This window comes from Tamandua tetradactyla, chromosome 26 (assembly GCF_023851605.1).
Source record: "Tamandua tetradactyla isolate mTamTet1 chromosome 26, mTamTet1.pri, whole genome shotgun sequence".
NCBI lineage: Eukaryota > Metazoa > Chordata > Mammalia > Pilosa > Myrmecophagidae > Tamandua > Tamandua tetradactyla.
The window spans coordinates 43,473,059-43,497,443 of NC_135352.1; the positions used below are offsets into that span (position 1 = coordinate 43,473,059).

Here is a 24,385-nt window from a genome sequence, read left to right on the forward strand (position 1 = left end):
ATTTTTTTCTGAAGTACTTGCATATACGTGCATAATAAATATTTGCTGAGTTGAATTTTAAGTTAATAGGATTTATTAGAAATCTATCAACTCATTAACCCAAGTTATTCATATAAGTGTAATCACCTGACATTGGAATTATTTTATGTTTCTGGTTAGTATAGCCTTTGTTAATTTAAATGAGCACTATTAAACTTTTCTATAAATACAATATATAGCAAAATCATATTTTTTACTTTCACATTCTTATGAGAGAAAAGAGAACTATCATATAAGTTCTAGGCATAACAGAAATTTCATGTGGACAAATACAGAAAACAGAGGGGATTTAAATTACTTCTGGAAGAACACATTAGTAAAACAGTCAATCAGTGTTTGGAAGTTAAAGGTTTATTGTATAGAACACAGCAACAATCTCTGATATGTGGGAGTCTTTTACAACTCCATTGTTAGAGCTAACATTTGTGAGGGCGCTTCTGTGATGCTGTATCTTACTGCTTTTTGGTAGCTCTGGAGAAGAAAGAATGGTTGCCCTTTATCTTGCTGAGGTGTTTGTTTTTTTTGTCGCCTCCTTACCAGCAGCTAGAACATACAGTCTCAAGACCGAAGCACTGGAATTCGATTAGTGAGCAGTGAAAGAGAAAAAAAATTGAAGTCTGAGATGTTTAAAACTTGCAATATGGGACACAAAAGGGGCAGTTTATTATTATTAACAAATGGAGTATTTGACATTACATCTTTACGTGTTTATTATATCCATATCCCTACCTTGTTACTTTTTTTTAAATGTTTTTTTATCGTATAATATAACATATATACAAAGCAAAGAAAGAAAAAAAGCAGTACTTTTCAAGCACACTTCAACAAGTAGTTTCAGAACAGATCCCAGAATTTATCATGGGTTACGATTCTATCATCTTAGATTTTTCTTTCTAGCTGCTCCCAAACCTGAAGGCTACAAGGAATTTTAATATAGTGATTAAGCAGCCATACTCCTTTGTAAATCCCATTTTCTCTTTTATACTTCCTCCTTCTTTAATCCTTTTCCCAAAATACAGAGATCTTTGGGGAATGCCTTTTCTGACTTTATCATGTTGAGAAGGGGTGTCCACACTAAAAGATAGGGGGATGTAATTAATTGATGATTCTGGAGAGGTTAGTCCCTCTGGGTTACAAGATTGATCTGACCTAGGAACCCTCTGGGAATTACATATTCCAGGAAGGCAAACTTAGTGCATGAAACCTTTATAGAATCTCAGTTCTATCTCTAGGTGTTCTTAAGAGTCAACAGAAGTGAGGTTGTTTGGGGTTTAGCAAACTACGGCAATTAGCACTATCTAACAGAAGTTTGCGTAAGAGCCCCTCCAGAACAGCCTCTTAACTCCATTTGCTCTTTCTTGGCCACTGATGCCTTACTTTATTACACTTCTTTTCCTCCTTTGGTGAGGAAGATGTTGATCCCACAGTTCCAGGGCCAGACTCGTCCCTGGGAGTCATGCCCCATGTTGTCAAGGAAATTCTCACACTGGATGGCTCCTACCTTGGTACTTTTTAAGCATCACTTAGATTTTATTCTTCTTAAAAAATATCTTATGTTTTGTTCTTTACATTTATTTTCTGTCATATATCACATATATTGTTCAGGATACAGCTAAGAAAGTGTGTGATACATTTTTTTTTTAAGCTAAATTTTAGAACAGCATGAGTTTTACTGCAACATATTAACTGTTATTTCCTTTATCACCATAATACTTTGTACTGTTCTTTTACCCATTTCTCAGTGCAATTTGCCAAGGTTGATGGGACAGTTCTCAGTTTCACACACCTTGGCAACTTCTTCCTTGATGTCTTTTGAAGCTCTGATTTATTAGAAATATAGGTAGAGCATTTCTTATCATTGAGGGAAAACACCCCTTATTTTGTGTCCAAGGAAATATCTAGAACCATGTGATTCTACAAGCTCACAATTTTAATGTCACTCATTCCAATAGTGCAATTTAGATACATGGTCATGTCGTTATTTTCTGTTCCAGAAATCTCTAATAGAAGGTGAAATTTCTATATGATGGGTATGTTATTGCCCCATACTGTTGTTTTCAGTAGTCCTGTGTGTGTTGTGAACCTCTCACCTCGGAAAGATTGAGAGCTGATGCAAGGTAGAGATGATATCTATATAGCAAGAGCCAGACCAGTTGTGTGACAGTGGCTTCCACAAATGAAATAGGTGCCTTTGTAAGTTAGTATGGCTTCTTCATAAAAGCAACAAATGTCACCCAGAAGCAAAGTATCATTCTACTCCGGGAGAACCAGTGACTGCAAATTTCACCCTGAAAAATCTGGCATTATATTCTGCAAAGATCAAAAACTTACTGTAGCTTAAGTTATGATTATATATACCAATTTCTTAGGTTCCAGAACCATTGTAGTTCATAGAATCATCTAGCAGTGTCAGTTAAATGCAGATGGTATATCTCTGTTTTCTCCCACTGTGAAACAGGGATGTATCAGCTCTGCAAGCTTAGATCAATTCCATACCCTGAACATTTGGGGTGGTTCTTCCCTCCAACTGTGTAACTGCTGCACATATTATTCCAAGTGAAAGACTCTATTAATTATTGAGTATTATCTCCCTTAGTGCTTGGTTCATGTGGAAACAGAGTCAGCTAGAAATAGTTAAGTTTTTCAAACTTTAGTATCAAAAGAATGTATCTCTGGGCTCATATTCAAGTGCAAAATTACAGGAGTTAGGTTAAGGCCCTTCATTTCTGGCGAGCTCATTTCTACTCCCCATTGAGGTTCAGTGGGCTGTGCAGAGTGTTAAGTAAGAAGAGTATTTAACAGCTGTCAGGATGCTTGCTTTATTCCCTGCAGTGTCCTATGGTTCTAAGTGGTTGTTAGGCCAATCACTGTCTTCAGAAAACAGAAGTTTAGCAATCCTGCTAGCTTTCTTTGTGATGTGACAGATACTAGGGGGTGAGAAGAAAAATTTTCAGGTTATTATTTTTATGTTCTCTGGTTCTATGACCAAGGCTGACTGAACCTTGGTTCATTAGAGTTAAAGTATGGCTGTACTTAGTAGAGACAAATGATTAGTTAAGAACATCCAACTGATGACCATCCCACTGGAGATGCTCTCGAATAACATCAGTTTGGCCAAGTTGTTCGACAAAACTCAAACATAGGTTAAATTTCTACAGACTGGAGGTAGTGTAAAAAAAAATCTGCTGACAGGTAGTTTCAGTTTGCTAATGGAAGCTTTCTGTAAAATTTCTGTGCCTCAGGTAAGAAGTCACTGGCATATGCTATGAAAACACCAGATGCTGTTTTACATATGGGAGGTATGGGTTCAAGACAGGGCTTGTTTTTTTTTTTTTTAGCTTCTTTTATTGTGTAATATAACATATATATATAAAGCAAAGAAAGAAAGAAGCAATAGTTTTCAAAGCACTCTTTAACAAGTTACAGGACGGATTCCACAGTTCGTCATGGGCCACCATGTCAGCATCTGATTTTTCCTTCTAGCTACTCCAGAATATAGGAGACTAGAAGGAATAAATTTTTTTTATCATTACAGTTGACTTTTTTTTTCTTTTTTATGAAAAATAACATATATACAAAAAAAGCAGGGGGTACAAGGGTAGTTCAGTGGTAGAGTTCTCACCTGCTATGCAGGAGACTTAGCTTCAATTCCCAGCCTGTGCACTTCCTAGAAAACAAGCAAACAAACAATAAAAAATGAACAAACAAAAATTTAACAAATGGTGCTGCAATAGTAGGATACTCACTTGGAAAAATAATGAAATGTGGCCCCGCCCTACAGCATGCAAAAAAAAAAAACAATAAATTTCAAAGCACAGCACGACAGTTAGTTGTAGAACGTATTTCAGAATTTGGTATGAGTTACAGTTCCATAATTTTAGGTTTTTGCTTCTAGCTGCTCTAAGATACTAGAGACTAAAAGAAATACCAATTTAATGATTCAGCAATCATACTCGTTTGTTAAAACCTACCTTCTCTGTATAATTCCACTATTACCTTTGATCTTTCTCCCACTCTTTAGGGGTAGTAGGGCTATGGCCATTCCAACTTTTTCATGTTGAAAGGGGCTATCAGTAATATGGGGTAGGAAGATGTTACTAGCTGATGTTCTGGGGAGGCTAGGCCCTCTAGGTTTCAGGACTTATCTGGTTCTAAGTTTCGGGAAAGTTACCCTAGTGCATGGAACCTTTGTAGAATCTTATATATTGTCCTAGGTGTTCTTTAACATTGGCTGAAATGGTTTTGGGGTTTGGCAAGTTATGATAGATAGCAATGTCTAACTGAAGTTTGCGTAACAGCAACCCCCAGAGTAGCCTCTCTACTCTATTTGACCTCTCTCAGCCCCTGATACCTTATTTGATACACTTCTTTCCCCCCTTTTGGTCAGAGTGTAATTGTTGATCCCACGGTGCCAGGGCCAGACCCATCCCTGGGAGTCATCTCCCATGTCTCCAGGGAAACTTTCACCCCTGGACGTCATGTCCCATGTAGGGGAGAGGGCAATGATTTCACTTGCACAGTTGGGCTTAGAGAGAGTGAGGCCACATCTGAGCAACAAAAGAGGTCCCCCAGAGGTGACTCTTAGATACACCTATAGGTATTCTAAGCTTTTCCACTACCTACATAAGCTTCACAAGAGCAAGCCTCGAGATCAAGGGCTTGGTGTATAGAGTTGGGTGTCCCTAATGTTTGACTCAGTGTAATGGGTTTCCTTAGTAGTCAAGTTTAATGGTTCTGTATTTTTCCCCCATCCCTCATTGCACTTTGCCAATACTTTTTTTTAAACATTTTTATCATATACTGTAACATATATACAAAGGAAAGAAATAAAAAAGCAAAGTTTTCGAAGCACCTGTCAAGTAGTTACAGGACAGATCCCACAGCGTGTCATGGGCTACCACATGATCCTTTCAGATTTTTCTTTAGGATTTCCTAGGAAAAATCTGCTAAGGCTAGTAGGCCTATATATTTTTTTATTACCACAACTGACTTTCTTTCCTTTTTGTGAAAAAAAGTGATAAATTTCAAAGCCAGCACAACAATTAATTGTGGAATATTTTTCAGAGTTTGACATAGGTTACAATTCCTCAATTTTAGGTTTTTACTTTTAGCTGCACTAAGATACTAGAGAGTAAAAGAGATATCAGTTTAATGATTCAGCAGTCATATTCATTTGTTAAATTGTGTCTTCTCTGTATTACATCACCATCACCTTTGATCTTTCCATCCTTTTCTTTAGGGGTGTTTGTGCTTTGGCCATTCTAACTTTTGCATGTTGGAAGGGTCTGTCAGTAATACGGGATAGAGAGATGGAACCATCTAGATGTTCTGGAGAGGCTGGACCCTCTAGTTTTCAGGGCTTATCTGGTCTGGGGACCCAGATAAGTTGTAGTTTCTGGAAAGTTACTCTAGTGCCTGGAACCCTTGTGGAATCTTTTCTCTTGCCCTAGGTGTTCTTTAGGATTGCCTGGAATAGTCCTGGTTGGGACTTAGCAGGTTATGATAGGTATCAATGTTTAACTGAAACTTGCTTAAGAGCAACCTCCAGAGTAGCCTCTCTACTCTATTTCAACTCTCTCTGCCACTGATACTTCATTAGTTACACTTCTTTTCTACCTTTTGGTGAGGATGGAATTGTTGATCCCATGGTACCAGGGCCGGATTCATCCTTGGGAGTCATCTCTCATGCTGTCAGAAGACTTTCACTCCTGGACGTCATGTCCCACATAGGGAAGGGCAATGATATCACTTGCAAAGTTGCACTTAGAGAGAGCGAGGCCATACCTGAGCAACAAAAGAGGTGCTCCGGAGGTGACTCTTAGGCAAACCTATAGGTAGGCTAAGCTTCTCTGCTACCTCCATAAGCTTCACAAGAGCAAACTTCAAGATCAAGGGCTTGGCATATAGATTTGGGTGTCCCTATGTCTGACATCAGGGATTTCCCCAGTGGTAGAGTTCCATATTTTTTTCCCATTCCTCAAGGAATGGGCCCCCTGTGTTTTGATTGTTTAAATGAGCTCTCTGGACAAGTTGAGTTAGATTTTGTACTACAGAAATTTTAAGTTCTAGACAAAATAAACCTGAGGTTATAAGATATAGACAATGTCTTCCTTACTCCTGTGTTCTGAATTATCTCATTCCCGACTTGATCAGCTTATTCTTATCTCTATATTTCAGGTTATAGATGTATAAAACAGCTTCTAAAAATCCAGGAATATTAATTACCACTTTGGACTAAATGTGACTGCTATAAGAGCTTACAATGTAGGACCCTGCTTCTTTATAAGTATTTTCTAAAGGAGATCATGTAATAATTGCTCTTTCATTTCTGGCATATTTTGCCTACCAAATGTCCCACAGGTTCACTCACCATGTTGCATGCCTCACAACTTTGTTCCTTTTTGTTGTAGAGAGCTTATTTTGATGATGAAGTGTTTCTTCAGAGTTGTGAAGTAAATGAGGGCATGTGGGGGTCCATAGAATATTGAGGTCATTCCAGATAGGAGGTAGTTAAATTAAATCTCTGGGATAAGTATTAGATGTGTAGTGCATGTGGGACTATATGGTGCATTAGATTAATTTGAGCTGAAAGCCTAGAAATGAATTGGTCAGATTAGGAGGGAATAGCATGAGAGGAATTTGGTGAATGGTTTCCTTGGTTTAAAGTGGTCGTTTATTTGGTAGTAGAATTGTGACTGAAAGAGGAAAAGATTGGAAGAGGAATATAAATGTTCTGTTTAATGAGGGCCTTTTTTTGTTTTGGAAATTTAACATCTTTTATTTTTTTCCCCTTTCACTAAAGCTTATTGCAGAAGAATTTTGCCTAAAAGCATTTCAAAAGTGTGGAGCTCAGCCTGTACCAGGTAAATGAAATTTAATATGAGGTCTTCTTTTACCTGTTTACAATGACTAAACATAATTTTACTAAGACATGTGTAGATGTAATAATTTTGGATAATTGTGAGATAAACTTAATACAGAGGAAATGCACCTTTAAATTAATTATAATATATGGCAATATACAACATTTTCTGATAAAATAATATAAAATTTCTGTTTCATATCTACCTTATATAAATGAAATCTGTCCTGTGTTTTTCAAATACTTAGTTGATATTCTGAGAACATTGTTGTAGAATGTTTTAAAGTATCCTAGTTAACTGCAAAATTTATGCAAAATATTTTGGGGGAAATACTACATATTCTAAAATGTTTAAGAAGAAAATTAACTTGAAATTGGACATCTTATGAAGGGTACATTTTCTTTGAAATTTGGCCAGTGGTATTAGAATATTTACAGTTGTGCATATGGTTATATAATATACGTATTTATATGCCTATGTCTGTGTGAGAGGGAAATTATATATATTTTTCCTACATATGATGCTTTTAAAATGAATTTATCAAGTCAGTGGAAATTACTTAAGACTTAAGGACTGTATTATCTTTCAAATCTAATGCTTTACATGTTCTACTCTAATTTGTGTTTGAGTAAATTAGTATGATAAATGCCATATATACCGTAACACAGAAGTGAGTCCATATACATTTGAAGTGGTATGGCCATGTTCTAGGGAGGCTAGCAGAACCTGACACTTTTTAAAGACCATTGTAGCATCCTCTCAGTGTGCCAAGTCAGACCCTGGGAAATCCACTCACTCTAAACAGAATTCAGAAGAGACTGATATATACAGTAGAATCAATCTGCTCTTTTCTGGTAGTCAGTCTTTATGAGAGAGCAAATCTTACTTAAAAGCCTCATTGGCAGAAGGCCAGAAACACCCAGTGTCAGCACATATTTTCCACATGGAATTAGAAAGTTATTTCGTCAAGTGTCGAATCAGACTAAGAGGAATTGGATGAATGAAAAGTTTAATAGCACTGGACAAAAACAAGAGTGGTGTTGCTGATAGTTCCAGAAATACTTTGTGGTCTCCAGTCCTTAACTTTAAGCTTTGTGCTAGGAATAGCCTGTCAGTTGACTTAGAAATGATCAAAAATCAGATAATTCCTTCTCTTCTCTGGAAAGTAGAAGGGAACTTTTCACATCTGTCTCTTGGGAATCATTATCTTCTGTGCATTCTGTTTTTCCTGGCATACAGATTTTTCCTTAGCTATCTTGGTACATTTAGCCAGGTTACCGTGCCGTTACTATGCTCTGATTGTGATACTACATTTGAACTCTTAAAAGGTAGCCTTTTAATCTCACATTTCCCAGTTCCAAGCCAAATGAGTTAGAGTATGTGTTTGGGAAAACTTACCCACTGCCCTCTCGTCACGCATGGTCAGCACTGATTACTTATACATATCTAGAATGCCAGCCGAGTGCTGATGTTAAGTTTTATGAGTGTACTAAACTAAACGAATAAAATATGTTTGTTATATACATTTAAAAGAAAATGAAAATTGTCCCGAATCTCAACACCAAATATCATATTTGGCATATATATTTTCTGTGATACCATAAGCATAAACATATATTGAAATTGTCTTATAAACAAAGTTCTTTTTTTTTAATTCAATATTGTATGCTGAGCATTTTCTAATACAATTAAATATTCTTTGAAGAATGGAGTTTCTTCAAATTTCATTGTGAACTACCAGTTACATTTTTTCCTTCTAAAAAAGGAAGAATATTTGTTTGAAGAGATAGATATAAACTGATTTAGCAGATAATAAAATCCTGAGACAGAGGATGGGCTGGAAGAGGAAGAAAGAAAGCTCTACTCAGGTGGTCGGGGAGTTTGAGCAGGAGGGCTGCCTAGCAAATGTGGAAAAGAGGAGAGGAGAGAGGATTTGGGGAAGGGTTGATATAGACCATACTTTTTGACCTTCTTTAATAACCTTTCAGAGATGTGGATAAATAGTAGAATTTCCTTTTAATTACTTCAGTTCAGTTGTTTTTCTGAACTTAGCATTGATTTAGAAACGGAACCTCATCTAGGCTTCAGTAAGGTTAACCAGGTTAAATGAAGCTGCTGACTTCATTCTTGTGCATAATTTTTTGTGTTTCTCTGATTATTTCTTTAAAATCAATAAATGGTCTTCATATAAACTGCCCTCCAAAAAGTTTGACTAATTTATAGTGCTGTTAGCAGTGTAGAAGGGTACTCTTTTCGTAGGATACTTTGCTATAGTAATTGTTTTAAAGAGGTTGTTCTTCAACAAGTCAGCATTCAGAGTATGGCAGAGTAGCTTTAACATACTGCTAAAACAGAATAATGTTATTGAGGTTATGTTCTTATTTTGAAAGTAGTTTCCAAAATTGTGAATTTTTTACTCAGCTTTATTGAGATTAATTTACATAGCACACAATTTACCTATTTAAAGCCTGCAATTCAATGATTTTTATTATATTCATATATGTGTGCAACTATCACCATAGTCAGTATTAGGAATGTTCTTTTTTATATGAAAAATTACAACATTTTAAAAGAATATAGCTTTTTGCTTCTTTCAAAAAGTGACTTTAGTGTAAAATGGTTATAATGAAGGCATTGCATATATTTGCTAAGAAACATTTGATGAAAAGTTTGAGGTTAAATTCTGTCAATCATGAAAACAAGAAACTGCTATTTTGAAATTAATGATTTAATATAAAGAAGAACTACTGGAAAAATTCTTTGTATCTTTCCATGTAGCCAAAAGACCAGCTTCAGGACAAGGCATGGCTTCTGTTGTGCCTGCTCAAAAAATTACAAAGCCTGCTGCTAAATATGGAGTACCTTTAACAAATAAGAAATATGGAGATGTACCAAAAAAATTACATGAAAAGAAACCACTTCAAAAACATAAACAGGTATGATCATGTTACAAACTGTGTTAATAGCAAATTAAATTTGACCTTGTTTTATTGCAGCTTAATTCAATTATCTTGATATTCATAGGATTGTTACTAAAAAACATTGCTGTTCTCTACTTCAAAAAAATAAGAATGTAGAAACATAAGTAAATATTTTAAGTAAAATAGATGGTGCAGTATAATAAAATGACATTATAAATGAAATAAATTTTAACTTTAGCAGAGTCATTTGATTTTGTGTGTAAAAGATATAAATACCTATTATATTTTTAATAAAAATCTGGAAAATTTTATATTTGGGAATTCACAAATAAATTAATCAAAATCATAGAGCTGAGAGGGGATGTGTTCCTATTCTCTACTCTGTCATATTTCAGATTAAAAAGTTACAGCCTGTAGCGTTTATGTGATGCCCGAGAACATATAGAGTATTAGTTTTAGGAATTTGGAATTTTTCTTCATGTCAGTAGTTGTATGCTTTGGTATATGGGACCTGTGTACAGATACAAAAATACATGCACACATACTTAAATATATATACATATTGCTCTAAGATAAACTTCACAGTCATAATGAACACTTACTTTGGTTAAAATCTTTTATAGAGTAGTTAAAAATGACTACTGTAAATCAGTCTTCAAGCAGTTCTATCGGTCAGCATCCAGTTAGGTGACAGAAACCATGTCACGATTTATACAGGGTAAGTTTAATGTAGGTAATTATTATCAATTTTTAGAAGGTTAACCTTTAAGGGGTAAGGAGAACTCTGAAAAAATACAGGAATAGCAGATAAGGAAGCAGTCACTATTCCTACTTTTGAGGCAGTTTACCCAAAGAAGAGAAAAATTTTGCAAGATTCAGATCTTATTGGGGATGGTATGGTTGGAGCCCATTGGGATGATGGGGTTCACGGAGGTGCCATGTTCACAAGCTGAGGATGACTAACAGGCTGATAAAACTTACCAGGATGGTGGAATTTGCTGTGAAGCTGCCTGAGCTACTGCTGAAGCTCTCTGGAAGCTCCTGGAATGCCAGTAGAATGTAATACCAGGAAGCCAGTCTGGGGGCCATTCAGTCCACTGGGCAGCCTGCTGAGGTGCTGGTGGAACTTCCTGGGAAGTGGGCTGTGGAGTTGCTGCTGAACTCTTGGCTGCTGCCTGGAATGCTGTCTGAAGCTCCGGCAGAACTTGGTGGGAAGTTGGCCACCAAGGGGCACTTGGAGAACACTCCTCAGAGCTGCCCACAACGATGAGGACATCTTGTATCCCACACGCTGCAGCAGCAAGGAGAAAGGAAGGCACACCGTCATTAGGAAGAGAAACCCTTTTCTTGTCCATTGTTCCTCACCCCCCCGAAAAACACTCATACACATGTCATCTCCTGGCAAAGCATAACATCATGCTATCATGATAGCAAAGGAAAAATAGTTGCTTTACCAGTTCCAATAGCACAAGCAGGACAATGAAAGAAATTTGGAATTCAGAGGCAGCAAATTGATAATTGGCTAATCCTGTCTCTCTTTTTTTGGTATTTAGTTATTCATTTAGTCCTAAATGGACTAATTCCATCATACCCCTTTTATCCTTATTTACTTTAGTCACTTCAGGAAGCCTAAGACTTTAGGATTTCCTTCCTTATCTGGACTGTCATTGTCATAAGGCTCTGGTCCTACCATAATCTGCCCCCGTCCTTCTGCATAGCTCTGTGAACTCTTCCACAAAGTCACCGTTTTAGTTTGCTAACACTGCCAGAATGCAGTAAACCAGAGATGGACTGGCTTTTGTAATGGGTCTTTATTTAGCTACAAATTTACTAACTTGGGAAGGCACACGGCTTAAGGCACACAGCAACGTCTGCTCGGCTTCTCTGGCTTCTGGTTCAGATGGCTTTTCCTGGGGAGGTTCCTCTCCAAATTTCTGGGTCTGAGCTGGCTCTGAACTCTGAGCTGGGTTGAACTGGGTTGTGCTGAGCTCCTTGGAGCTGTATTGAGCTATTTCTTTTTCTTCTGATCTCTCCTTTTTGCCTTATTTATTATGAAAGGCACTCCCCATAGCCTACTGCAGATGTAATCAGCCATAGATGAATATCACATGCAAAGTTCACGGCAACAGAACAACTGGGCACCATTGCCTGGCCAAGTTGACACCTGAACATTTTGCATTCATCTTATAGTACATTATCAGCAGAACATCTGTGTTCTAAACTTATAAAGATTGTCTTCAGGTTTTTGCTTTCAAACTTGGCTCATTCCTAAACACACTGTACTCCAGCTCTCTTAAATGGTGGCTTTTTTCTTTCTAATCCCTTTATGTCACTGGGTCTCAAAGTAAGATGAGGAATATATTCTCCTTTCTTCTCATTGCTGGACTCTCCCTGCTCTCTAGAACACCACAGCTTTGAGGCTTTTGCTATCAGATTGTATGAACAGCTGCTCCTCCATGGTAGAGTCATGTTTAGATTCTCTATTGTTAGAGTTTAACACCTGAGTCACTGTCACTCTTCCCAACACTGAAACAATTCTTGGTGATTTCAGTATCCAAAAAAGATGATCCTCCCAATAATTCATGAACTTTTATTTTCTTAATCACTCTCTCTTAATGATCTTGTTTCAGAACTCACAGAATTCTCATCTATGGTCATGCTATTGACTTTGTCATTGTCAACAACAGCAACTTTTCCATAGTCTCAAGTATAAGCATCACACTCCCTGACCACAGTTTCCTGTTTCCAGCACATTCCCTTAACACTCTGATTCTAAAATTTGGCCCCCTTTAGATCCATTTATTATTCTACTTTTTTCATTGCTCTTCTCCCAATTCTTGTTTTAATTTTCCTTATCTGGCTTAAATTCCATTTTCTATCCCTGTAATAATTCCTAAAACCTCAACTATTTTGCCCCTTTCTTCCTATTTTTACAAATCATCCAGCATAAACCTACCGTAGTGAAATCCAACTCTCTACCTTCTTTATGTTTGAACCTGAGCTGTAGAATGTAGCTGGAGAAAGTATAAAATAGTGCTGACTCATCTCACTTTTAACTTGTTACCAAGAATGTCAGGTGAGCACCTTGTAGCCACCCTGTTATATTACCTCAGTCCATTTCCCCACTTTCTAGGTGATTATTTCGTTCCTTCTCCTTGCTCGTCAACCTTAGGGTAATGACCTTGCTTCCTGTTTCACGGAGAAAATAGAATCAACCAGGAGAAAACTTTCCCACACTCTAACTACTACTTCTGCTAATCAGTCACGTCTGGCTGAATTGTCTGTTTTCACCTAGGGTCAAACCCACCATTTGTATGCTATCTACTTTTCTTTTTTGCCTACTAATAGACTTTGTTCACTCTCCTACTTTGTTGTATTTTTCTCTCTCTACTGAATCATTCCCGTTGGCAAATATGCTGTATCTTCACCTTATAAAAAAACCCTTCCTGGGTGGGCCATTGTGGCTCAGCAGGCAGAGTTCTTGCCTACCATGCCGGAAACTCAGGTTCGATTCCCATGGAAAAAAAAAAAAAAGAAAAAGAAACCTTCCTTTATTTCCCATATCTCCTTCAAGCTACTTCCATTCCTCTACTCCCCTTAATAACAAAACTTCTTCAAAGCGTTGTCTGTACTGTTTCAGTCCTCTTCCCGTTTTCTCTTGAATTCACTCTTCTCAGGACTTTCTTTCCTGCAGCTCTTAAGAAACCACTTTTGTCAAGGACATCAATGACCTCCATGTTGCGAAAAATCAAGGGACAATTTTTCTTCTTCCTTGACCTCAGTTATTTACTTGATTACCCACTCCTTTAAACATGTCTTCACTCGAGTCTAAATATTGCATTCTCCTGATTCTCCTCCTACCTCATTGACTCCATCTTCTCAGCCTTCTTTGCAAGTTCCTCCTTATTACCCTGGCTTCTGAGTGCTAGGGTAGGTACCTAATGACTTAGTCTGTGGATGGCTTCCTTCTCCCACCCATATTCACTTTTATCTTTAACCTGTTGATGTGATAGATTACATTAATTTCAAATGATGAACCAGCCTTCATCTGAGCTAAATCCCACTTAGTTGTGGTGTATAATTCATTTTTTTGGATTCAATTTTCTAATATTATGATGAGTTTTTTTGCATTTCTGTTCATGAGGGTTGGGAAGTATTATTTTCTGCAAGAAATTGAAGAGAATTGGTCTAATTTCTTCTTTAAATGAGTGGTAGAACTCACCAGTGCAACCATTTAGCATGGTGCTTTTTGTTTTGGAAGGTTATTAATTGTTGATTCAGATACAGGCCTATTCATATGATCTGTTTCTCCTTATGTTAGTTTTGGTAGGCTGTATCTTCCAAAGAATAGGTTCGTTTCAGCTAAGTTATCAAATTTGTGGGCATGAAGTTATTCATAATATTCTCTTTTGTTCCTCTTAATGTCTGTAGAATCATATGTGATAATCCCTCTTTATTTTTTTTTATCTGATGGAGTGGCAACCCCGCCCTTTCCAAGGACTTGTGCAGTAGCCAGGCTCTCTGGGAACACTGGGGTGAAGACCCTACCCTCTCTGAGCATCAGAATGGTGGTTGGTCAGGCTCTCTGTGAACAGGAGGGCACGGGCCCCACTATCTTCAAGACTGAAATGGGAGCACTCTCCTTGAGGGCATAAAGCCCGTGCCCTACAACATCAGAGAAGATGGACTGCCTCCTCCGAGCACAGGGGCAGACCGCATGCACAGCTGGGCTCATTCTCTTGGCATGAGATCTTTTTGGTCCAGACCTTTGTTTCCATGGATCTGCCCTTGAAGTCATTTTTCCATTAATGTGTCCATTCTCTATCCTTTCTGTCCAGGTGATCGGTGGTAGTGCTCATACATAGTTTGCAAAAACCTTTTTGGCTTTGTGTGACGTTCAGGCAGATCCAAACAATCAGACAATAGAACCTCTCATAGATCCTACCTGGATAAACTGCATTTCCAATCCTGACTTTCACTGAAATGGTTGACTGAATCTGTGTTCAGCTACATCTTCTTTAGCAGGAAGTTGTTCTGTTAAACCCTTGTATGTCATTCATTTTGTGAGCTGTGGAAACTCACTTCACAGCTACTTCTGGCCCTGGTCTCAGTGCACACTATCTGGATAGAATGAAAAATTTCCAAATTATTAATTGCTGGTTTCCTTGTGCTTAAAAGCTTAAGCCTCAGTTTATCTTTTTCCTCTTTCATTTCACTGTAAGCTGCAATGAGAAATCAGGCTTCCAGATTTAGCTTGGTGATCTCCTCAGATAAATATCCAAGCTCATCTCTTTCAAGTTCTTTCTTTTTTTCTTGGTTAGCTAGCTGGGGGGTTATCAATTTTTTCACAGAATCACATTTTGGTTTCATTGATTTTTCTCTGTTTCCTGTTTTCAGTTTCATTGATTTCTACTTTGATTTTCATTTTATTTCTTCAGCTTATTTTGGATATCATTTGTTCTTTTTGAGGGTTTCCTAAGGTGACAGCATAGATTATTGATTTTAGGTCTTCTTTTCTAATATATACATTTAATTCTAAATTTCCCTCTTAGCATTGCTTTCATTGCATCTCCATATTTTGAATAAGGTGTATTTTCAGTTTCATTTAGTTCAAATTAAAAAATTCTCTTGAGTCTTCTTCTTTGAATCTTTTATATTTAGAAGTATGTTGCTTAATCTCCAAACATTTTTGGTTTTCTAACTCACTTTCTGTTATTGATTTCTAGTTTAATTCCATTGTAACCTGAGAGCATATTTTATATAATTTCTGTTCTTTTAAATTTGTTCAGGTTTATTTTGTGGACCATCATGTTGAATTTCCATGTAAGCTTCAGAAGAATGTATATTCTGCCATTGTTGGATGGAGAATCCCATAAATGTCAACTAAATCCGATTGATTCATGTTACCACTCAGTTCACCTATATCCTTGCTGATTTTCAGCCTGCTGGATTGGTTTAAATACTGATTAAGGAATTGTTGAAATCTCCAAGAAAAATAGTGGATTTGCCCATTTTTCCTTTAAGTTCTGTCTGCTTTTACCTCAGGTATTTTGATGCTCTGTTGTTAGTACATAAGTATTTCAGATTTTGATGTTTTCTTAGAGAACTGAACCCTTTATCATTTTGTAATGCCCTGTTTATCCCTGTTCTGGTTTGCTAGCTGCTGGAATGCAACACACCAGAGACGGATTGGCTTTTAATAAAAGGGGATTTATTTTGTTGGTTCTTCAGAGGAAAGGCAGCTAACTTTCCACTGAGGCTCTTTTCTTACGTGGAAGGCACAGGATGGTCTCTGCTGGTCTTCTCTCCAGGCCCCTGGGTTCCAACAACTTTCCCCGGGGTGACTTCTCCAAAGGCCTGGACTGAGCTGCGAGTGCTGAGATGAGGAATGCTGAGCTGCTAGGCTGTGCTACATTGCGTTCTCTCATTTAAGCACAAGCCAATTAAGTTAAACGTCACTCATTGCAGCAGACACGCCTCCTAGCCAACTGCAGATGTAATTAGCAACAGATGAGATTCACCTACCATTGGCTCATGTCCACAGCAACAGAACTAGGTGCTTTCACCTGGCCAAGTTGACAACTGAATCTAACTACCACAATCCCTGATAAATTTTCCTTGTCCTGAAGTATATGCTGTCTGAAATTAATCTAGCTACTCCTGCTTTCTTTGGAATAGTGTTAAAGTATACCTTTCTCAATCCCTTCACATTTTTTTAAAACAGAAAAGTTGTAGGTTTACATAACAATCATGTATAAAACACAGGAAAGCCTGTGTTAGTGTGGTACATTTGTTAATTTGGTAATAATACATTTTTATAATTATGCTATTAATTATAGCCTGTGATTTACCTTAGCATTCTCTGTTTATGTTGTACCATCCCGTGGATTTTTTAAAAATAATTTTTGTTGTGAAATATACCAAAAAAAGCAATAATTTTCTAAATGCATTTTAATAAACAGTTGCAGAACAGATTTCAAAGTTTGATATAGGTTACCATTATTCCCAAACATTGGAAGCTAAAGGAAATATCATTATAGTGATGCAGCAGTCATACTCGTTTGTTAAAACCTATCTGCTCTGTTATAACTCCTCCTCCTTTGACCCTACTCCCAATCTATAGGGGTCATGGAGCTATGTCCATTCTAACTTTTTCATGTTGAAAGGGCTGGAGCAATATAGGATGGGGGAATGGAATGAGTTGATGTTCTTGGAAAGGCTGGTGCCTCTGGGTGTCAGGACTTACCTGGCTTAAGAACTCACCTGGAGGTTGTAGGTTTCAGGAAAGTAAACTTAGTACATGAAACTTTTATGGAGTCTCAGTTAGAGCCCTAGGTTTACTTTAGGGTTAACAGAAATAACGTTGATTGGGGTTTAGCAAACCACGGCAGTTAGCAATATCTAGCTGAAGCTTGCATAAGAGTAACCTCCAGAATAGCCTCTCATCTCCATTTGAACTCTCTTAGCAACTGACACCTTATTTTGTTATATTTCTTCTCCCCGTTTTGGTACGGTAGTCACTGTCAATCCCATGATGCCAGGAACAAGCTCATCCCTGGTAGTCATGTCCCACATTGCCAGGGAGAGTTACACCTCTGGAAGTCATGTTCCATGTAGCAGGCAGAGTAATGAGCTTATTTGCTGTGTTTGGTTTAGAGAGAGAGAGAGCAAGAGAGAGAGCGGCCACATCTGAGTGACAAAAGAAGTTTTATGGACACAACTCTTTGGAACATTTATAAGTAGTCTTAGCTTCACTATAGAAATGAGTTTTGTATGGGCAAGGATTTGGCCTATTTTCTTGGGAGACTGTGATGTTTGAGAGAGTACCAGAGGGAAATGTAATAGTTCCATTTTTTTCTACAGTTCCACAAAGGACTCTGCCAGTATTTTTGAATTATTGGCCTACCATGGTCTGGGATGTGTCTGGGTGTTACATTAAGCCATACTGAATTACCAGGTTTCCTTCCCATTCTGGATTCCATGTGTTTAGGTTGTTAAAATGAGCTATCCAGGCAGGTTGATGTAGATTGGTGTTCTAGCTTGCTAGGTGCTGGAATGCAATATAGCAGAAATTGAATGGCTTTTAAAAAGGGGAGTTTAATGAGTTTCAAGTTTACAATTCTAAGACCAAGAAAAATGTCCCAATTAAAACAAGTCTATGGAAATGTCCAACCTAAGGCATCCAGGTAAAGATACCTTGGTTCAAGAAGGCTGATGAAGTTCAGGGTTTCTCTCTCAAGTGGAAAGGCACATGGTGAACACAGCATCATCTGCTGGCTTTCTCTCCTGGCTTCCTGTTTCACAAAACTCCCTGGGAGGCATTTTCCTTCTTCATCTCCAAAGGTTACTGGCTGATGGACTCTCTGCTTCTCATGGCTATGTCATTCTCTGCTCTCTCTGAATCTCTTGGCTTTCTCTCTTATCATTCTCTTTTATAGAGACGCATCTGAATGGGTGGAGACACATCTCTACCTAATCCAGCACAATGTCTCAGGATCTAGAATTAACTTAAAACTACAGAATAAGTGAAGTTTCCTTTGATTCTTTTGAAGTATTTTTATCAGAAAAAGTGCTGATTTTGGTCTAATGTTTTTTCATCATCTGTTGATAATGGTCATGTGATTTTTCCCTTTCAATTTGTTAATGTACTGTATTACATTGATTGATTTTATGGTAAACCACCTTTGCATTTCTAGTTTAAACCCCACTTGGTCATAATGTATAATTCTTTCAATGTGTCATTAAATTCAATTTGCTAGTATTTTTTTCTTTTTGAGAATTTTTGCATCTGTGCTCATTAGGGAGATTGGTCTGTAGTTTTCCTTTCTTGTAGCATTTTAATCTGATTTTGGTGTTAGAGTGATCTTAGCTTCATAAAATGAATTAGGTCGCATTCCTTTCTCCTCGGTTTTTTGGAAGAGTTTAAGCAGGATTGGTGTTAGTTCTTTTTGGAATGTTTAAATTCCCCTGTGAGGCCTTCGGGCCCTGGGCTTTTCTTTGTAGGAAATTTTTTGATGACCAGTTGAATCTCTTTACTTGTACTTGGCTTGATGAGTTCTTCTATTTCCTCTCCAGTCAGTTTAGGTAGTTTGTGCCTTCTAGGAATTTCTCCATTTCTTCTAAGTTGTCTAGTTTGTTGGCATGTAGTTGTTCATATTATCCTCTTATGATTTTTAACGTTTCTTTAGGATCCATGATAACAACCTGTGGTAGCTAGCTAGGTTCAGGTGTCAACTTGGCCAGGTGATGGTGCCTAGTTCTGTTGCTGTGGACGTGAGCCAATGGTGTGTGAAGCTCATCCGTCACTGATTACATCTGTGGTCAGCTAGGAGGAGTGTCTTCTGCAATGAATGATGCTTGATTTAATGGCTGGATGCTTAAATGAGAGAGGTCAATGCAACAGCAACCCAAGCATCTCAGCATACCTCATCTCAGCATTCACATCTCAGCCCAGGCCTTTGGTGATGCAGAAAAGAATCACCCCAGGGAAAGTTTTTGGAACCCAGAACCCTGGAGAGAAAGCCACCAGAGATCACTTTGTGCCTTCCCATATGAGAAAGAACCTTAGATGAAAGTTAGCTAACATTCCTCTGAAGAACTGTATGGGTTTTTTTGTTTGTTTGTTTTGTTTTTTTTTTTGCATGGGCAGGCACTGGGAATTGAACCCAGGTCTCCGGCATGACAGGCAAGAACTCTGCCTGCTGAGCCACCGTGGCCCGCCCAACTGTATGTTTTTAACTGAATAAATCCCCTTTTATTAAAAGCCAATCCATCTCTGGTGTGTTGTATTCTGGCAGCTTTGGCACACTAAAACAGATTTGGTACCAGGAGTGGAGTGTTGCTTCAGTTTACACCTCTTTCATTTCTTATTTTGTTTATTTGTGCCCTCTCTCTTTTCTCTTTCTCAACCTAGCTATGGTCCATCAGTTTTACTGATTTTCTGAAAGAACCAACTTCTGATTTTGTTGATTCTATTGTTTTTTTCTTTTTTTATTCTTCAGTTCATTTATTTCTGCGTTGTTATTTCTCTTTTTCTGTTTACTGTTTTTGGTGCCCATCAGGGCTGGTGTGCTCTGCCCCCAGCACAGTGGCTCTTCCTGGCACCAGTGTGGCAGCTGCTCATGGTGCCTGGCAGAGCAGATGGTCCCAGCAGGCGACATGGGGCTTCTCATTCCCTTGGGGAACCAGCCTGCCATGCCCTTGAGGGAGGGGCACAGCTTGACAAACTTACATTTCTAAGTGAGCTCTTGTCATCCCTCCATTTCAAACTAGTGTAAGGTATGTGTCCAGTCACAGAGTTCCCCAACATTTGTTCCATCAAGTTTCTAGGTATTTATTAGCTGCCCTCGAGGACAAACTAAATTCTGCTCCTCACTATGCCACCATCTTGTTCCACCTCTCATTATTTCTTTATGCATTTCCATTTTAGCACCTGTAGGACGTAAGAAGTGAAGTTATATACCAAACAATACAATAGGATAATATGGGCATTTAAACTTACCTGAAAGTCCACTGTCCACTTTGATCCACTGTCTATAAATTGTCCTTTCTTTAAATCTGAAGAACTGATGTTAAAATTGCTTAGAGTATAAGTCTTTTGAACTTCTTCAGCTTTTGTGTACCTAGGAATACCTTATCTCTCCCAGTATTTGAAAGGAAATTTTGCTCTACATAAAATTCTTGGTTTACAGTTTTTTTCTTTCATCACTTTAAGTATTTCAACCCACTGCCTTCTTTGTCTCCAAAGTTTCTAATGAGAAGTCAGGACTTAATGTAATAGGGACTCCCTTTACATAACACGTTGCTTTTCTCTTGCAACTATCAGAGCTCTCTCCTTGTCCTTGGCATTCACTAGTGTGGTCAGTATGTGATGGGGTGTATTTTTGTACATGTTTATTCTGTTTTGTGTTCTCTGGGCTTTCTGGGTGTGCGTAATTCTTATCTTTTGGTAAGCTTGGGAAGTTCTGTCATTATTTCTCTGAATCTTCTACCCCTTTCTCTCTGTGCTTGTTTGAAATTAATGTGTACCCCCAAAAAAGCCATGTGCTGTAATCATGATTCAGTATTATAGAGTGGCAACCCTTAATTAGTTTGTTTCCATGGGAATTGACTCCACCCATTCAAGATGGGTCTTGATTAGTTTACTGGAGTTTTTTTAACAGGAGAAACATTTTCAAGGAAGCTCAGATGCTTGGAGGATGGTTGCTTCAGAGCTGACAGAGATGTGGTTATTTGGAGATGCTCAGAGTGCCAACAGAGAGAGCAGGTGCCTAGACATGGATGTTTGAAGATGGAGAGTCCAGCAGACGTTGCCACGTACCTTTCCATGAGATGCTAAGCTAAAAGATGAAACCCAGAGCAACTAAGTCAGGACCCACAGATGCTTAGAGAGGAAGCCACTGGAATCAAGCTGGAAGCAACAGAACCAGAAACAAAGACCAGCAGATGCCAAGCCATGTGCCTTCCCATGTGACACATCAACTTTTCTTGAGTCAAGGTATCCTTCTCTGGATGGCTTAGTTGGGACATTTTTATGACTTCAGAACTGTAAACTTGTCACTTAATAAATTTCCTTTTTAGAAGCCGTTCCATTTCTGGTATATTACATTCTGGCCGCATTTAGCTAACCAAAATCCTTTCTTCTCCCTCAGGGACTCCCATAATGTGTAACTGGTACACTTGATGGGATCCCAGAGATGTCTCCAGCTGCTTTCATATCTTCTCATTGTCTTGTATGTGTGCTTCTCATCCTCTCTCATTTCAGTTGATTTATCTTTGAGTTCGCTGATTAGTTCTTCTGCCAGGTGCAATCTGCTGTTGAAACCCTGCTGGGTATTTTTCATTCCAGTTATTGTGTTCTTCAGGTAGTTCTGTTTTTTTTTGTTTTTTGTTTTTTTTTGAATTGCCATCTCTTTACTGAGATTCTCGTATAGTTCATTCATTGTTTTCCTGGTATCCTACAGTTCTTTTTCTGTATTTTCTTTTATCTACTTTAGCATTTTTAAGATCATGTTAAAAAAAATCTTTATTTAGTATGTGCACAACCTGGTCATCTTCATTGGTGTTTTCTCTTTCACCGTTTTACTTTGGATGGTCCATTTTTTCCTGTTTCTTCATTTTGTACAATTTTCTTGCATGTTGTACATTTTAATGTTTCAAAATGTTAATTCTGGGATTTATTACCTGAGATGTTTGTTGATTTTTTTAACTAGCTGTTGATAATACAGAAATTTTCTTAATTTTAAATCCTCCTATCAAGACTATCTCCTGAAGGCAAATGCAGTGTGCAGGGTCCTCCCTCTCTTGCTCTGGGCTTATTTATTATTTTGGAGTTCTCTGTTAACAGGAGTTTGAATACCCGTCTACCTCCCAGGAGATAAACCTTCCTTTCCCAACTGTTTAAAGCTGGTAGTCCTTTGTCCCAGATGGTCTGCCTGTGTAGTTTCTCCTATATAGCTTCCATTGTCCCAAGCCAGCTTTTGCCTGGAGGGACATTTCTGGGAGGGAGGCACCCTGGAAATGAGTTTCCCACATCAGTTGATCTCAGCTGATACAGGGCCCGGGACCCATGAACAGGGCTCCACAGTGTTGTGGGGAGAGGATCAGGAAGGGTAGCAAGAAATTCTTCCATGGCTCCTCAAAGCTGGGCTTTCTTGACCTTCCTAGTGAATGTAGCCCTTCAACTAACTGTCCCCTGCAGCCCTTGGAAAGTAGAGTCTGTAAGTCTTCTAAGCTGCTGCCTTTGTCCAGGACACTTTGAAACAGTGGCTGCCTTATCTCCCTGCTGCCAGTGAACTGAATTCACTAATCAGAAGCCATTATCAGCAATTGACCATGCCAATCCCTGGTCTTGGGAAAGAGGATTTTTATTTCTCTTTATGCCTCCAGGTTGCTCACTAGGGACTGGACCATATGGCCACCTGCTGCCTAAGTGGGGAATGGGTGCTGGTAATCACTTTATGGAGAGAGCAGTTTACTGGTTTTTACAGAAATTTACCAGCTTCTTTCTCCTGCTCTTCCCTGGATGCTGTACACTGTTCTGCTGGTCTACAGAGTTTAAAAATAGTTTGCACAGACAGTCCTTACCTGTTGTTCTGCTGGAAGGACTGAGTCCTGAGGCTCCCTTCCTTGCCGTCTTCCCACAGTCCTTGCTGTAGTCTTCTAATATTATTTTATTTTTGGCAATTTTATATGATAAAAGCAGAGAACATCATGTTTCCATCTATCTGAACAGTGTACTTAATTTTTCTGTGAACCCTCCCCATTTTTATTCATATATGCATGGCTTGTATTTTTAATGTAACTCTGATAGTTTTCAGATAATTTTGCCTTCTCATGCTTTTATTTAAAATCACAATATACATTTTCTATATTTTTTTATTTATTGTTATCAATAGTTGCATTATATCTCATTGATATGAAATCAGTATTTTTCCATTCTTATGAATATGTTTTCTTAAAAAATCATGCCCTGGATCAAAATTTCTTTGGAAATATTTCATATAATGGAGGTCAGTGAAATATGGATTCCAAGTAAAGATATTTTATAGATAATTTTTGAGATGTTCATATATTCCTAAATAGTGTTTTTAAATGCAGTCCATTTTAAATTTAAAATATACACATGCAGGATCAATCTCTAAGTCCTACCAGGGAATGACATTGTTGTGGGGGTTAGACTGTTTTTATCCTTATGCCATTTGATTAACACGGAATTTTCACACCTGTGAAAATAGTTTTGTCTTATCTCTTAGCCGAGGTGTTTTTTTTTTTTTTACATTTTTATTGTGAAATACAACATATATGCAGAACAGTGATAAATTTCAAAGTACAGTTCATTTCACAGTAAAACTAGTTGATGCCCTAGAAAGGCCGGCCCCTTTGTGTTTCAGGACTTATCTGGCCTAGGAACTCATATGGAGGTTGTAGGTTTCTAGAAGTAATCCTAGTGCATTGTTGATCCCGTGGTCAAATATGATCTTTTTAAACTGACGTAAAATTTTTTGGTCTTTGCTTTCTAGAAGCCCACCATTTTTTAAATTTCAAATTCATAATTGTTTGTTGAAACTTCTTATTTTCAACTTTCTGTTGAGCTTGAATATAAGAAAATGTATGTGGAAAACCATAATCACTTATTGGTAGTACCAATTAAGTTTCACAGTTTTTAAGATAACAGATACTCTGTTATATTACTCAGCATATTAAAAATATTTACATGACATAAATCCTTTCTTTGTTCCAGTTTCTACAATAATCACAGTCATTTTTTAAAGACTTCTGTTCGCACAAGCAAATGGTATTAAACCACCAGAGGGAGTTCTATGACTACATTTCAGTATTTTGGCTCCTATTTTTAAAAATGAATACAAAACAATTCTTACAGTATTGATGTTCTATTTTATCATAGTCTTCTCTTCTGTGTTGAAATTTTGTTCTGAAAAATATCTGTGTGCTATCATAGGAAGAACTTGGTATTTTTATTTGACAAATACTTGAGTATCTTATGTATGAGGCAATATGGGATATCAGGATGGCTACAGTCTCTCGTGTAATTTACCTGAT

General features: G+C 37.7%; 1 protein-coding gene and 1 long non-coding RNA gene across 19 annotated transcripts in view; one reads left to right on the forward strand and one right to left on the reverse strand.

Annotated features, from left to right (window-relative positions):
* NEK1 (NIMA related kinase 1) overlaps window positions 1-24,385 on the forward strand; it is a 295,240-nt gene that overhangs the window by 80,311 nt on the left and 190,544 nt on the right. For all 18 annotated transcript variants that reach the window (XR_013169104.1, XM_077144462.1, XM_077144465.1 and 15 more), the window contains 2 exons: window positions 6,842-6,902; window positions 9,681-9,838. Coding sequence is in view for 17 of the 18 variants with exons in the window: in XM_077144462.1 (XP_077000577.1) it covers window positions 6,842-6,902; window positions 9,681-9,838 (219 nt within the window). In the remaining variant the exon portion in view is untranslated. The remainder of the gene's footprint in view (window positions 1-6,841; window positions 6,903-9,680; window positions 9,839-24,385) is intronic.
* LOC143669883 (uncharacterized) lies at window positions 380-24,375 on the reverse strand. Its single transcript, XR_013169105.1, has 4 exons — window positions 24,205-24,375; window positions 10,805-11,114; window positions 3,662-3,706; window positions 380-611 (listed from the first exon to the last, which is right to left on the reverse strand). It is a non-coding gene; the product is annotated as an uncharacterized LOC143669883 (long non-coding RNA).